Below are 15,056 nucleotides of genomic sequence, written 5' to 3' on the forward strand. Positions count from 1 at the left end.
TGCTGATTGTTATTTTTATAATGTTGAGTTGTTTTTGCTTTTGTTTAATGTCACTCAATGCTGCTCTTTCTGTATATTTGCTACCTTTTTCTTGCGTTTGTGTCATTGATCGCGGTGAGGAATGCACTGAAGACTCGTTTACCTGCACACACCCGCCTCAGCTCGGCTCCCAGCCGGCTTTAAACTCAGCCCAGCGCCGGGGACTGGGGGCCCGGAGTTGTTCATTCACTCAGCTGCAATCGGATATTTCAGAGTTAGTTCAGCGGTAACAACAGAACAAGAAACAGAGGAACGAGATGATCAAATTGAATAGCTTTACCTGGAGGAGGGGACAGTCTGACGCCCTGTTTGGAGAGAGCTGTGGGCAGTTTCAGTGTGTATCAATTGTACCCGCAGCTCCGCCCTGTTTGAATGAAGAAGGACCCAGATTGCCCAGACTCACATCACTGAACATGCGGGCAATCCCAAAGAGAGTTGATGCGGAAGGAGGCAAAGATTTGCATTTTTAAAGTGCCTCTTGTAACTTCAGGACGTCCAATACCTGTAATTACAGCCACTGAAGTACTTTTAGATAAAAACATAATACTGCGGATGCTGGAATCTGAAACAAACAGAAAATGCTGGAATTTGAAACAAACAGAAAATGTTGGAAAATCTCAGCAAGTCTGACAGCATCTGTGCAGAGAGAACAGAGCCAATGTTTCGAGTCTGGATACAGGATCATCCTGACTGGAAATGTTGGCTCTATTCTCTCTCCACAGATGCTGTCTGACCTGCTGAGAAGTACTTTTAGAATTGTGACCACGATTCTAATGTAGCAAAAGCACCAATCAATCAACGTCACAAAAGCTGATTCTCCAGCCCTTATCACATTGCTGTTCGCAGGAAGTTGCTGTGTACAAATTGGCTGCCACCTTTCATATAATCATAGAATCCCAACAATGCAGAGGAGGCCTTTCAGCCCATCGAGTCTGCACCAACTCTTACCAAGGCATGTATATAATCCCATGTATGTACCCCGCTGACCTATATCTTAGAAATCATAGAAATCCTACAGTGCAGAAGGAGGCCATTTGGCCCATCGAGTCTGCACCAACAACAATCCCACCCCAGGCCATATTCCCACAACTCCACACATTTACCCTGCTAATGGCCAATGCACCTAACCCGCACATCTTTGGACAAAGGACATCATCAATGATTTAAATCGCTTTGAGTCTTCTGGAAAGTGCTATATAAATTCAGGTCTTTTTAAAATTGCACATGGCATGTTTCCACAAACAGAAATGTAATAATGACCAGATGAGCGAGGAAGGAGAGGGTCTCAACCGACAGTTTGGGTTTGCAAGGAATGGAAAAACATTAGAATTTAGACAATATTTCTGGAACAATGTGATGCAACAAAATATTATCAAAAAAAAATTATTAATCCAATCCTTTGTCATCAAAGAGACCTGATTCACTGAGAATAAGGATCTGTTGTTGAAACAAAGATGAATAAAAAGTATTTCTTCTGCAATCAGCAAAAAACATGCTCAAGATCACAAAAGATCCATGGAAAGACTGGGAAATCAGGGAAGGAAGGAAGCAAAAAAATTAAGTGCGAGGAAAGAAAAGCAAAATACTGTGGATGCTGAAAGTCTGAAATAGAAACTGAAAATGCTGGAAATACTCAGGTCAAGCAGAGTATTTCCAGAAGTTTCTGTTTTTATTTAGAGGAAAGATGAAGTTGAGAAACATCATGGGTACATGAAGATTAGTGATATGGTTATAAAGGTCTGGTCTAGCAAGGGTTAATGAGAGACTGGATACAGTACTGCCCACAGTGTGATGTAAAGAAACACATTACCCAAGTCTAGAGGGCAGCTTTGCACTGGACAGAGATGTGTGTAGAGGCAAGCATGGAAACAGCTCAGACTGTATATACGAATATAGTCATACAGGTTTACAGCATGGAAACAGGCCCTTCGGCCCAACTTGTCCATGCTGCCCTTTTCTTTTAAAAAAAACCTTAGTTGTCCCAATTGCCTGCATTTGGCTCCCTCTATAGAGTCATAGAGGGATATGGGCCATATATACATAAATATTAACTCATGGAATTTCCAGATGGATCCCAATTTTTGGAAAGGTTTCAAAGTGTCACCGGGCTCATCAAAACATGACATATTTTAAAATTGCCTTTTGAACATAGAAATAACAACAGCCAGGAATTTCAGTGGCAATAATGTAAATGTTGTAAGTGCTCATGATTATTACTGTGCAAAATTGACAGCAAAAGCTGGCATCTACACATATAGTTGGAGGTCTGTGACTAGTGGTGTTCCGCAGGGCTCTGTACTGGGACCTCTGCTGTTTGTGATATATATAAATGATTTGGAGGAAGATGCAGCTGGTGTAATCAGTAAGTTTGCGGACGACACAAAGATTGCTGGAGTTGCGGATAGTGATGAACATTGTCAGAGAATACAGCAGGATATAGATAGGCTGGAACATTGGGCGGAGAAATGGCAGATGGAATTTAATCTAGATAAATGCGAAGTGATGCATTTCGGTAGATCTAATGTAAGGGGGAGCTATACAATAAATGGCAGAACCATCAGGAGTATAGACACACAGGGGGACCTGGGTGTACAAGTCCACAGATCCTTAAAGGTGGCAGCAGAGGAGGAGTGGGTGGTGAAGGCGGCATATGGCATGCTTGCCTTTATTGGACAGGGCATTGAATATAAAAGTTGGCATATGATGCTGCGGCTGTATAGAATGTTGGTTAGGCCACATTTGGAATACTGCATCCAGTTCTGGTCGCCACACTACCAGAAGGATGTAGAGGCTTTGGAGAGAGTACAGAAAAGGTTTACCAGGATGTTGCCTGGTATGGAGGGTCTTAGCCATGAGGAGAGATTGGGTAAACTAGGGATGTTCTCCGTGGAAAGACGGAGGATGAGAGGCAACCTAATAGAGGTGTATAAAATTATGAAGGGCATAGATAGGGTGAACAGTTGGAAGCTTTTTCCCAGGTCGGAGGTGACAAACATAAGGGGTCACAGGTTCAAGGTGAGGGGGGCAAGGTTCAACACAGATGTCAGGGGGACGTATTTTACACAGAGGGTGGTGGGGGCCTGGAATGCACTCCCAAGCAAGGTGATTGAGGCGGACACACTGGGATCGTTTAAAGACTTATCTAGATAGCCACATGAACAGACTGGAAATAGAGGGATACAAACGAATGGTCTAGTTGGGCACATGAGCGGCGCAGGCTTGGAGGGCCGAAGGGCCTGTTCCTGTGCTGTATTGTTCTTTGTTCTTTATAGAAAAGAATCAGTAATCCAGAAATTGGGCAGCTGGATTTTCATGCTGAAGGCAGCAACCAGGAGCAGTACTAATCCTGTCGTCATGATCCCACTTCTGTCTCAAGATTGCTGGGAAGTGGGATGTTCTTGGGGTCCGGGCCCGAATGGTAGTTAATAAACACCACCATACAAGACTCAGAACCTCGGTGTTGACAGCAATTGGAAGACCTCAGAACCTCTCAGAAGTCGGAGAAGAAATTTAAAACCTGGAAGATTGAAAAAGCAGCATTCTGAACTGATAAAAAGCATCAGAAGTGAAGGTGCAAAAGGAGACTGCCACATCAAAGCAAGACTGGATGCAGAAGGCAGAAATAAAACTCCACACTGAGGCAGAAGACTCCATTGAATCACATGGAAGTCCAGCTTCAATACCCAAAGAATGCAGAATCAGAAGACCTCGCAGGGAGGAGCTGAAAAAGCTTAGGTTCTTGGCCAGAATGAGTTTTAAAAAGCTTTAAAGCCAGCAGTCATCTAAATTGCCATTTTTAAATGCAGGGCAAACAGCCCGAGTCCCAATTCAGCACCTGAACAAGTGGAGGCCCAGCTCTCTCTGATTGAAAAAATGAATTTTAATATTCAGCAGTTTAAATTAAAACAGCAAATGCTGGGAATCGATGGTTTCACGGCCCAAAATTTCTTAGATACTGCAGAGAAGCCTAAAAAAAAAGGTCGATCCACAGAGTCACTGCTAATCATTTAAACACAGTAAGAAGTTTAACAACACCAGGTTAAAGTCCAACAGGTTTATTTGGTAGCAAAAGCCACACAAGCTTTCGGAGCTCTTAGCCCCTTCTTCAGGTGAGTGGGAATTCTGTTCACAAACAGAGCTTATAAAGACACAGACTCAATTTACATGAATAATGGTTGGAATGCGAATACTTACAACTAATCAAGTCTTTAAGAAACGAAACAATGTGAGTGGAGAGAGCACCAAGACAGGCTAAAAAGATGTGTATTGTCTGTAAAATGTGTGTAGTTCAGTTGGTCTCACAAGGAGGTTCTGAATCTTGTATAGTTTAAGTACGAGTAACTATACACATATATGTAGTATAAGGCCTAAGTTAGAAGCTGTCTCCATGCTTGCCTGTATATACATCTATGTCCAGTACACGACTGCCCTCTAAACTCAGTAAGGGTTTTAACAACACCAGGTTAAAGTCCAACAGGTTTATTTGGTAGCAAATGCCATTAGCCAAATGGCAAATGCCATGCCATTTAAACCACAGTTACGGAAACCGTGACTGCCATTACTGCGCCAAAGCTCACAAGCATGGGAAACCTCATTGTAAAGAAGTGTATGGCAGCACCATCTTGGATTTTGAAACAGCATTTAAAGCTGTACACACTTTTTAAATGACCATGGGTCAAAAATCTAACTTTCCAGGCCAATTTGGATCCATCCAAGGCCTTGACCAGTCACAAATTTGGGGATGTTGGAGAGTGGCCTTTTCAAGGGTCAAATCTTCCTTCGCTTGAAGCGTGTCTGAGAGTGCATTGTCTGCCACTATGATAAGAATTCTGTCCCTGATTAGCTGATTTCAGTTCATCATAGTCACAATCTTCAGCCATCTGTACAGCTTATTGATGAAGGTGTCATCAGGTTCTCCTGGTTGCTGGACACCTTTGTTGAACACAATTGGGGATGTTGGAGAAAGAAATTCCTGATACAGGATTGCTTCAGGTCTAGACAAAAAGCCAGGAGCTGAACCAGTGAACACATTGCTTTATTCAGTAGGCCCAATAACCACCAATATAACAGTTAGATAAGGAATCAATGAATCTTCATCAAAATTTGATGAAATTTTAATATCATTCAACACATTTTAATGAGCAGCAACAAGATCCTTAAAGAGCAAAGTCCAACAAATGTGTCCACCAGGAAAACCCAACGAAAATGTTGTTGCACAGAAAACTAAACTGCAAGGCAAGTCCATTGATAAGTCATACCCACACAATAGGAAGAGACATCTTTCACCCTAACATGCATCACAGTGAACCTCACGTAGGAAGAGAAACAGGATGAGCACTATAGACGAGCTGAGAGTTCATTTTCCCCATAAAGAAGGGGATAAACTAATTACCTTTGATGACACCAAATGGGGAGTTAAGAAAGAGCATTTCAACTTCAAAGAATGAAGAAAGAGAATTAATCAGCCAACCAAATGCCAGAATGACCATATCCAAAACAATCAAGGTCTCCCCAGTACAATGGAGTCTAACACTCTTCCAACTGTTACAATAACAAGATCTGGGAGAATTATAAAGCCTCCAAACCACCTGAACTTGTAAACACAGAGACTTATGCAAGGGGAGAAGGGAAAGTAGAAATAATGCAAATATGTTTGATAAACAGGAACGTGTTGCAAATACATTGGTTAAAGACTTGGGGGAAGGTGTAGTACAAGGGTCTGGCATAACATGGGTTAATAAGGGTTAACATGGGACTGGGTACAGTACCACCCACAGTGTGACGTAAAGGAACTCATGGCCTGAGTTTAGAGGGTAGTCATGATGTGGAGATGCCGGCGTTGGACTGGGGTAAACACAGTAAGAGTTTTAACAACATCCTCAGGAGCAGGGCTCCGAAAGCTAATGGCATTTGCTACCAAATAAACCTGTTAGACTTTAACCTAGTGTTGTTAAAACCCTTACTGAGTTTAGAGGGCAGTCGTGTACTGGACATAGATGTATATACAGGCAAGCATGGAGACAGCTTCTAACTTAGGCCTTATACTACATATATGTGTATAGTTACTCGTACTTAAACTATACAAGATTCAGAACCTCCTTGTGAGACCAACTGAACTACACACATTTTACAGAACGTTTCACATGCACAATAAATTTTCCCATCTCATCTTTCTCAATTTGTCTGTAGCCTTTGACACAGTTGACCACTCTTCAAAACCTCCCTACTTGTCGGACAACTCCCACCGAGTTCCATTCTTATCTACCTAATCATAGCCAGAAAATCACTTGCAATGGTTTACCTTCCCGCTCCCACATTCGTGCCTCTGATGTCCCCTAAGGAATTACCCAAGGTTCTCTTCCATTTCTCAACTACATATTGCCCCCCCAGAGATTAAACTAGCCTGTTTGCAAACTTGGTGTCATATTTGATCTTGAGCTTGTGATTCCATATTTATACCATCATGAAGAATGCCTATTTTTGGCTCCATAGCATCATGGCCCAACTTTGTCCTGTCTCAGTTCATTTGCTGCTGAAATCCTCAGTCATGTCTATGTTACTTCAAGATTTGAAGACTCCCATGCACTGCTGGCTGGTCACCCACATTCTAACCTCTGAAACTTGAAGTCATCTATATCTCTGCTGCCTGTGCTTAACTCCAAGTCCCGTTCACCTACCACCCTGTGCTCGTTGACCTATATTGGCTCTTGGTCAAGCGATGTCTTGACTTGAAAATTCTCATCCTTGTTTTCAGATCCCTCCATGGCCTCATCATCTCTGCAATCTCCTCCAGCCCCACAACCATCTGAGATTTCTGCGTCTGTTTAATTCTGGCCTCGAGCATCCCCAATTTTACCATTGGTGACTGCGCCTTCAGTTGCCGAGGCCCCCAGTTTTAGAATTCCTTCTCTCTACAACACTTTCTTGCTTTAGGACACTCTTAAAACCTACCTCTTTGACCGAGTGACTCAACTTCTGTCTGAATCGGCGGGATTTTGCGGCCTCGCTCATCCATGATCCATCCCTCGCCCGCACCGATTCCCACGGCGGGCAGGACGGTAACATTCCGACCAATATCTCATGTGACCCAGTGGATATGTTGTTTTAAAGTATTTCTGTGAAGTATCTTGGGTACTTTTATTACATTAAAGGTGCTATATAATTGTAAATTGTTATCCTTTTACAGAAGCCAGGATCCATAGATGTGATAGAAAAGCTAATCTCAGCCCAACTCTGCATTGATTGGGTTTTTAAAGAGGGAACAGATATTGCAGCAGCAATGCCAAAAGATTACCTTCTATTTTACACTGAATTCAATTAAAAAAAAACACCATTGTCATTAAATCAAAAAACGCTGGAGGTATTAGCAGATCAGGTAACATCTGCGATGACAGAAACTAAGTTCACCTTTTAGGTCGATGACCTTTAATTGCAACAAGTCAAACGACCTTTGTTTCGATCTTCACAGAGGCTGCCCAACCAACCTGCTGAGTACTTCCAGCATTTTCCTGCTTTTATTTCAGATTTCCAGCATCCACAGCATTTTCCTCTGACTTAACCTTTGCCTTTCATTTAAACTCACAATGTTGTGAACACACTGCACATGGTTTGGAAGGCTTAAACTTCATATTCAAAATACACCAGACTTAAAACATCAAATCATTAAAGTCAGTCTCATTAATTTATTTTTTCTAAGTAAGTTTCAAACAGATTCAGAATAAACAATGTTCCATATGATAAAATGTGTTTACATCACAACAGTCTGTCAGATATTAATTCTTATGGATAGAATGACCCTATAATTCAAATAAAGTTGCAAGTGAATTGTTAGTGCCACAATTGAAAATTGACGGAAATACTATACTTTACTATTTTTAAATGATTCTGTTAAAGAAATTCATGTAGTTAAAGGAATAAAAAGGTTAACAATGATATATATTCCTTTGCATATTTGTTATTGTGCCAATGGAAATAACAGGCCAATGCTGAAGTGTATTTATACTTGCAATAATCTCTTAAAAATAATTTTCAAAAAGCAGACCATTATGGTAATAGAATGCATTGTTAGTGTAACATGGCACAAACAAATTGAGTTACAACAAGAGGTCAGTATAAAGAGCGTGTTTTGGAATTATAAGGCATACATCATATGAGAAAGTGAGACGAGACATGGTGGGTCTTCACTCAGTGCTTGTGTGGCATGCAAATCCTTTTCTCTGGAAGAAATAAAGGTTTACCCAAATGGGCGGCACAGTGGTTAGCACTGCTGTCTCACAGTACCAGGGACCTGGGTTCGATTCCAGCCTTGGGTAACTGTCTGTGGAATTTGCACATTCTTCCTGCGTGTGGGTGGGTTTCCTCTGGTGCTCCGGTTTCCTCCCACAGTCCAAACGTGAGTAGGTTAGGTGGATTAGCTATGGTAAATGCAGAGTTATGGGGATAGGGTGAGAGGATGGCCTGGATGGGATACCCTTTCGGAGAGTTGGTGTAGACTCGATGGGCTGGATAGCCATTTTCTGCACTGTCACAATGTTATGGTTCTATATTTCTTTGGTACTTTGGGCAGGAATTGCAGCATAAATTAACCAGATTAAAAGTATCCTCCCCAGTGTTACACACACATTCAGCGCCATGAATTTGATTTGAATATTCAGTATTAGAAATAATGCAAGTTATTTGAAATGATTATCAGCTGAATAACTTGTGAATATGATCATTAAATTCTAAATCTTGATGTCCTATCAATACACATTTGAATTCTGTTTGCCTCTCCAATATGTTTGCTACACTGATCGAAGAGCCTCAATCGACTATGACCCCAAAACGTTTAGCCGAAATCCATACATTGTAGACATGTGTCTTACATTACACTGCATTTACCCAAATTGAAGAATGTTTGCCACACAGGGATTTATTCCCCAAACGTATCTAAATTCAATTAAATATCTACCTACTTGCTGGTTTTCCATCATCAATCTGTAGAATTATTCATTGTTTTCCTTCAAAGTTATTTATGATGATTAGAGCAATGCTCCTAATACAGATCTCTAATACCTTCCAGTATACTTTGTACACAAGTTGGCTATACTTTACACATATATAAGTTATGCTGAAATATACCATCATATTGATTTTACAAAAGAATGATGATAAAACAACATGGATCTTTTGACATTTCTTCCCTGTACTTTTCCTGAAAGACAATGGGAGGATGATTTTTATTTGAAGTGCTCTTCAGATAGATGATGAGCAACTACCTGTTGTCCTTTTTAGTTCTTGTGATAAAATGAACAACGAGTTACCAGGGCAAAATGCACTTCACATGCGAAGCAATCAGAAGACATAAAAATTAATGCATGTTTAAAATAGGTACATCCTGTAATCGAATAAAATGCCCTTCTGTGGTATTCAGAATGTTCTATAATTTGGAGAACCTGCACCCATTATTGAAATGAAGCCACATGCTCATCTCCAAAACCTGACTCCAAAAGGATGAGTCTTCAGACTAAGAAGCTGCGCAATACAGCATGTAAAGTTTGAATAAAATTGAAGAACAGATAGAATCCAGCATAAATAAAAGTTCAACTTGAAAGGAATGTGATACTAAGTATAAACAAACTGAAATTGACAAACTGAATAATTTGAGATTTTTCACTACAATGACAGCTACATGAGTTACAGTGGGCCCTAACTTCCACCCAGACTTATGTCCTGGCTCGCTGGAATTACAGAGGTTGAAAGCGCACTCAGGAAAACCTGGCTCAAAGCTCTGACATTCCTGCAAGTGGGCCTGGCCATGCGCATGGGTGAGCGCATGGCCAGGCCCACTTGCAGGAATGTCAGGTCCACTCGCAGGGGTATCAGGTCCACTGGCTGGGGTGGGGGTGGTGTTCTTCTTGGAAGTGCAGGGTATTTAGATTTGGGCCTGCAAGTTGAAGGGGGAGGGACAGAGGAGTCCCATGAGACTGGAGGTCAGGGACAAACCCATGGCAGAGGGTTTGGCAATATCCGGCATGCTTCTAACTCTTATAAAATTAGTAGAACCATCCAAACTTAGCTATTTGACTCGCTTTGTTGGATGGTTCCCAGTACAGCGCAATTGTTCAGGGGGCTTTCACGGGGAGGACTATGCAGGGGGGTCATACAGGTGTGGGTCATGTCGAGAGTCCTCGTGTCCCTTCTGGACAATTACCACATAGAGCTTTATCTAGGAAGGAACTTCCAAGAGGGATTCCCAAGCACATCTTTGGGGTGCCCCCAAAGGGGTGGGGGTGGGGGAGGGGTTCTTCTTGGAAGTGCTGGGGAGCCATTGAGTATTACTGATAGATCATATGATTCCAGGGTCTATATATTTCAACATGATATTGGATTAATAATTTCTACACAATCATGTCCACAAACATGATGGACATATCTCTCAATATTGGGCAGAATTCTCCCAAAAAAACCCCAAGTGTCATAACAGCACAAATAATGGAGTGATCCATGCCGGTATCTCAGGTGTGCGCTGCAATCCTCCCACACCCGGTTACTTTTTTGGAGAATTGGGAGTTTGGCGTCGGTACTCAGGGGGCGGGGGATCCTAAACACGCTGGTGAGCCCAGCTTCAGAGCGCTTGGGTGCTGTTTTGCAAAGGCCCCCTGATCTCTCGGTGCACTGGGAGACTTCCCTCATCGGTGGTATGTCCCCCCCACCCCCTCCCTGCTATGGTCACCCCTGCCTGACCCCCCGACATGTCCCTCCCACTAGGACTCTCGACATGAGCCACCCCTGTATGACCCCCCTGCATAGTCCTCCCCGTGAAAGCCCCCTGCATATCCTCCCTGTCATAGCCCCTACTCAGGGCTCCATCCCTTTGGTGGTGCCTAACTGGCACCGCCGGGGTGCCTGGTGGCCAATGCCAGTGTGCCAGATGGGCCCCGCCCAGCCATACCCCCAAACACCCTGGGGCTTCAATGGTCACTGAACCCTCCGGCATGACCATCACACCAGCTAGTGAAGACCAATAGTGATTCTTGCCATTATCACGCCATGTCTGAAGGCCAGAGACTTCCATGCAATTGGGCTATGCATATTTGAATGCTACTTTAAATATGCTAATTGGCCTTGCACCCTTTCTGGGCATGATCTCGTTCGCACCTTTGGAAAGGGGCCGGGAGACTCGCAAACTGGAGCCGGGCGCAGAACCAATTTTACGGCTCACACACTATTGGGATAAGCTTGATCTGCACCAGATATGGCCAGGTTGGAGAATTCCCCCCATGATATCTATCCACATCTTTGAAGGTGAGAGATCAAACCAAAAATTTAAATCATTATTTTAAATTGCCTAAGATACAGAATTTACACATTTAATACGTGTTTCTGGTCTCCATTGCCAAGATGTACTGTCCAGTGAACAATGTTTAAATCCTCCTGAAGAACAATAGAAATCTTCAATACAAAAAGTTCTGCTGAAAGTCCAATTGAAACATTTGAGGCTATGATCATGCAATCAAACCCAATCAATTTTACTCACAATTTCTCCAGCAATTACTTTTCAAGTATTTAACTTTAGTCAATTCTTTTCCACTGCCCCGCAAAATGACTTCAGGCTGTCTGCTCTAAAAAAAAATCACTTTTTAGTTTGCACTATTTTACTCCCCCATGCACATATGAATATTTTAATCAGTTTCAGTAATGCTGCAAAAGACAGGTAGGTTTAGCAAATAGTAACATTATCCAGTCACCCACCAAATCAAGACTTCCTTGTTTATTTTTGTATACATTCATATTTTTCACATTATCAGTACTTGCAAAATACTTTGATAACATAAAATGTTTCCACTGGCCTTTTCATTTTTAAAAACAGATACAGATAGTTCAATTCAGCTTGTTGAATTTGCAGGCATGAGGATGTTTCTGTGATTTTAATTGGTTAATAAAAATAAAGTTTCATCAAGCAAAAATAGAAGACAAAACTGAATGCTGGAAATCTGAAATAAAACAATGGTGGAAATATGCAGCAGGTCAGTTAACACCGGGGAAGATGAGGGCATGTTAGAAAGTTTTGGGTGCATACCCTTGCTCAGAACTGTTATTTCATTTTTGTTTTAATCTCCATCAGGTTATCAATGAACATGGTGAAAGATATAAACCTGAAAACTACAAATTGCACACAAAATGTCGTTGGATAAAGAGCATCTTCGGTCCTGGGAAAATATATCTTAAAAGATAATTCGGCATTGTGCAAAACATTGTGGCACTTAAAAAGAACAAAGCTCAACCATTTTGTGTTGCTTAGATAAGTGTATTATCTGGACATTATAAAATCGTTCTGACTTACAGAATTTGTTTGTAAACAATTAACAATACATTTTGAGGAAGTGTTTTCTTTCATTTTATGAAACATGGTATAATGAGGCTTCTGTTAAATAAAGACAGAAGTTTGTGGACTATAAATCAGTAGAATACTGATGATAAAGGCACCACTGACTGCACCACCTGAGAAAGGTACAGCCAGTTAAACACTTGCATACAAGTTTTTTTGTGCAAATCCATTATACAGTTTTTGGCCCCTATACAAATGTACTTTTTTTTTTTGCTCGTACTTAAGAAACACACAAACAAGAAGTGGGGAAAATGTACAAAAATTGATCAGAATAAATGGACTTTTGCTAACGTGGTTCCAGTGTTGACACAAAAGCTACAATTCTCTCAATGTCTTCTTTGTCACCTGGATTGTGCTTATGGGTGTGTTCGCTAATTCCAACATTTACAGCCATGGCAGAGCATACAAGCTATGAGTATCAAAGACATTCTACCCAATCTGTGGAACTATAATCAGACATTCAAATGAATAGAAATTTTTGGCAATCGTAAAAACCACATAAATACAGCTCTAGTCGCAATCACTGCAGCATATCCTACCATCACCTCTGAACCACAACCAGGTACCTAAACTACCAGACAGTGGAAGCAACTGCCAACATTGAACTTTAATACATCCCATCCCAACCCAACTCCGTAACATCCTGCTCCAGCACAGAGCAGCAGCTAAATACTCAGACATACCTATTAACCCGCTAAGTTCGCCAAAGTTGTTACAACTGAAACAAGTATAATGGAATTGAAGGAAAATGGTGCTTGGATTGGAAATGCAATAATTTGGACTCCACTGCACAAGGTGCAATTTAAAATGAAAGTTTCTCCTATGGATTAATACTAAAAATGACAAATTGAAACATTAGAGATAACGTTCATTCTTTAAAAAAAAATCAATAATATATGTAACAAAACAGTTGACCAATTTGGATAAAATAATCATGTGCCTAATTCCATTGTTTCAAAGGAGTGCAAGAGAATGAACTCAACGAATTCAAGAGCTCATTTACTTTCTCAAAAACATTCTTTCCAATAATTCTTTGTAAAAATTATATTCTGCAAGAATGTAAAGTAGAATAAGAGAATAACAGAATAAACACACATTTCTAATCATAGTACAATGTAAAGGCAAAAGAAAACTCATCTTAAATAAGTTTTGGACAAAATTCAAAGAGGTTTAACAGAAAATGCTCTGAAACAACCCAGACATCTTCACATCTCTATCTTTTAGTCTGCATCCTAGTGTGGATTCTCGCCTACCTGAAATATGTAGAGTGAATTTATTTGGGTCTCAACTTCTTACTGGTGAAACCTCCTTTCTCAAGAATAAACATCATACTTTGTGCACCAACTAATTTACCAAAAGTCCTTGCATCGAATAACTCATTACTGCTAAACAAAGCCTGCTAAGTTACAAATCAAATTTGTATTGAAAAGAAAAATTGAGCTGAGCAAACTTGTACCACCAAACTTATTTGAAATAAGAGGCTCTACTTATTAATCCTCCCGCTTTGGCAAAATCGGTATTCACACGTTTTGTGCTGATGTACTCATTGGAAGTAACAGACTCTGCCCTCAATAATTCCTGTTGCCTTTAGCAATACATCATCACCACTAGGCGTAATCAACCAACACTATACTAATCATTTCATTAGAATCAACCATTCAAAAGCAGGTCATTTGCTGATTACCTCTTCAGCAGCAATAGGGCTGGAGTAGCTAACTTGCCAGAGCTAAGATGCAGTCTTTCATTTCAAGATGTTCTACTCACTGAAGATTCAGGCTATTTTTATGATCAATGAATCATCCTCGAACTATGATCTGAGAATCTACACGTCCTGTATGTGTGTCAGACACTCAAGAGTGACAAGATTACTATTACTGTATAACTATGGCCAACGGCTGAATGAAATGCTATATTTTAAGAAACATTTTGGAATGCTGGTTTAGGCTTCTTCATTCCCTGGAAGAGGTTCTCAAGGTAACCAGCGTAAATCCTGGAATTTTGATTAAATTAAAAAGTTAACAGCTGGAAACATTTCAGTTTACAGAGCTGTTATGTTCTCATGTAAGGGACCTCAGCCAATTAGTTAGATTTGTCTTGTAATGGCATGGGTTGCTCAGCTATGCGGAGACATTCACATCCCTGAGTGACATGGGGTTTGACGCATCTGATGGTTTATCTTCAAGCAGTGTCATAACAGCAGCAGGGTTAGCACTGTGTGCAAATATCTGTTGGATTGCTCTCCTCAAGTTCACATGTAGTCTGTTTTGAGTCAGGTAAAAGGTCTCCATGGCAATGGCCTTCATGGTTCCAGCACACAGATCCTCATACAAAGGACCGGTGTACATTCGTGAGGTCTAGAAAGGATGCAATGAGAGAAATTAGAGAGCTTCTTAGCTGTCAAATCAAATACAAAGTAAAGACAATAAATTGGACACATTAGAAAAAGATTTTCCCTCTGAATACATAAGCAGCTCACAAGATTAATTTAAATACTATAAGATGCTTTCTATGTCACTGTCCAATATGTAATTTGTGAAATCCTGTAAAAAGGCACAAAGATTCTTTGGTGAGCCCCGAAGTAGTTTTAAGGTGACTCTTAAAGGGACAGGCAGGTAGGGAGACATAGCTTTTCCAGCGAGAGAATTTT

The 15,056-nt window shown here is 40.9% G+C and overlaps 2 protein-coding genes across 2 annotated transcripts in view; both read right to left on the reverse strand.

The window, feature by feature from the left end:
* Nucleotides 1-425, reverse strand: part of capn10 (calpain 10) — a 37,119-nt gene extending 36,694 nt beyond the window's left edge. The window contains exons 1-2 of the mRNA XM_078206931.1: nt 320-425; nt 143-233 (exon numbers count right to left, since the gene is read on the reverse strand). The gene's annotated coding sequence lies outside the window, so the exon portion shown is untranslated. The remainder of the gene's footprint in view (nt 1-142; nt 234-319) is intronic.
* Nucleotides 426-11,771: 11,346 nt separating this feature from the next.
* Nucleotides 11,772-15,056, reverse strand: part of rnpepl1 (arginyl aminopeptidase like 1) — a 54,617-nt gene continuing 51,332 nt past the window's right edge. The window contains exon 11 of the mRNA XM_078206927.1: nt 11,772-14,763. Within this exon, the coding sequence (XP_078063053.1) occupies nt 14,527-14,763 (237 nt within the window). The 3' untranslated portion in view covers nt 11,772-14,526. The remainder of the gene's footprint in view (nt 14,764-15,056) is intronic.

The sequence above is a fragment of the Mustelus asterias genome, chromosome 3 (genome assembly GCF_964213995.1).
Source record: "Mustelus asterias chromosome 3, sMusAst1.hap1.1, whole genome shotgun sequence".
Lineage (NCBI taxonomy): Eukaryota > Metazoa > Chordata > Chondrichthyes > Carcharhiniformes > Triakidae > Mustelus > Mustelus asterias.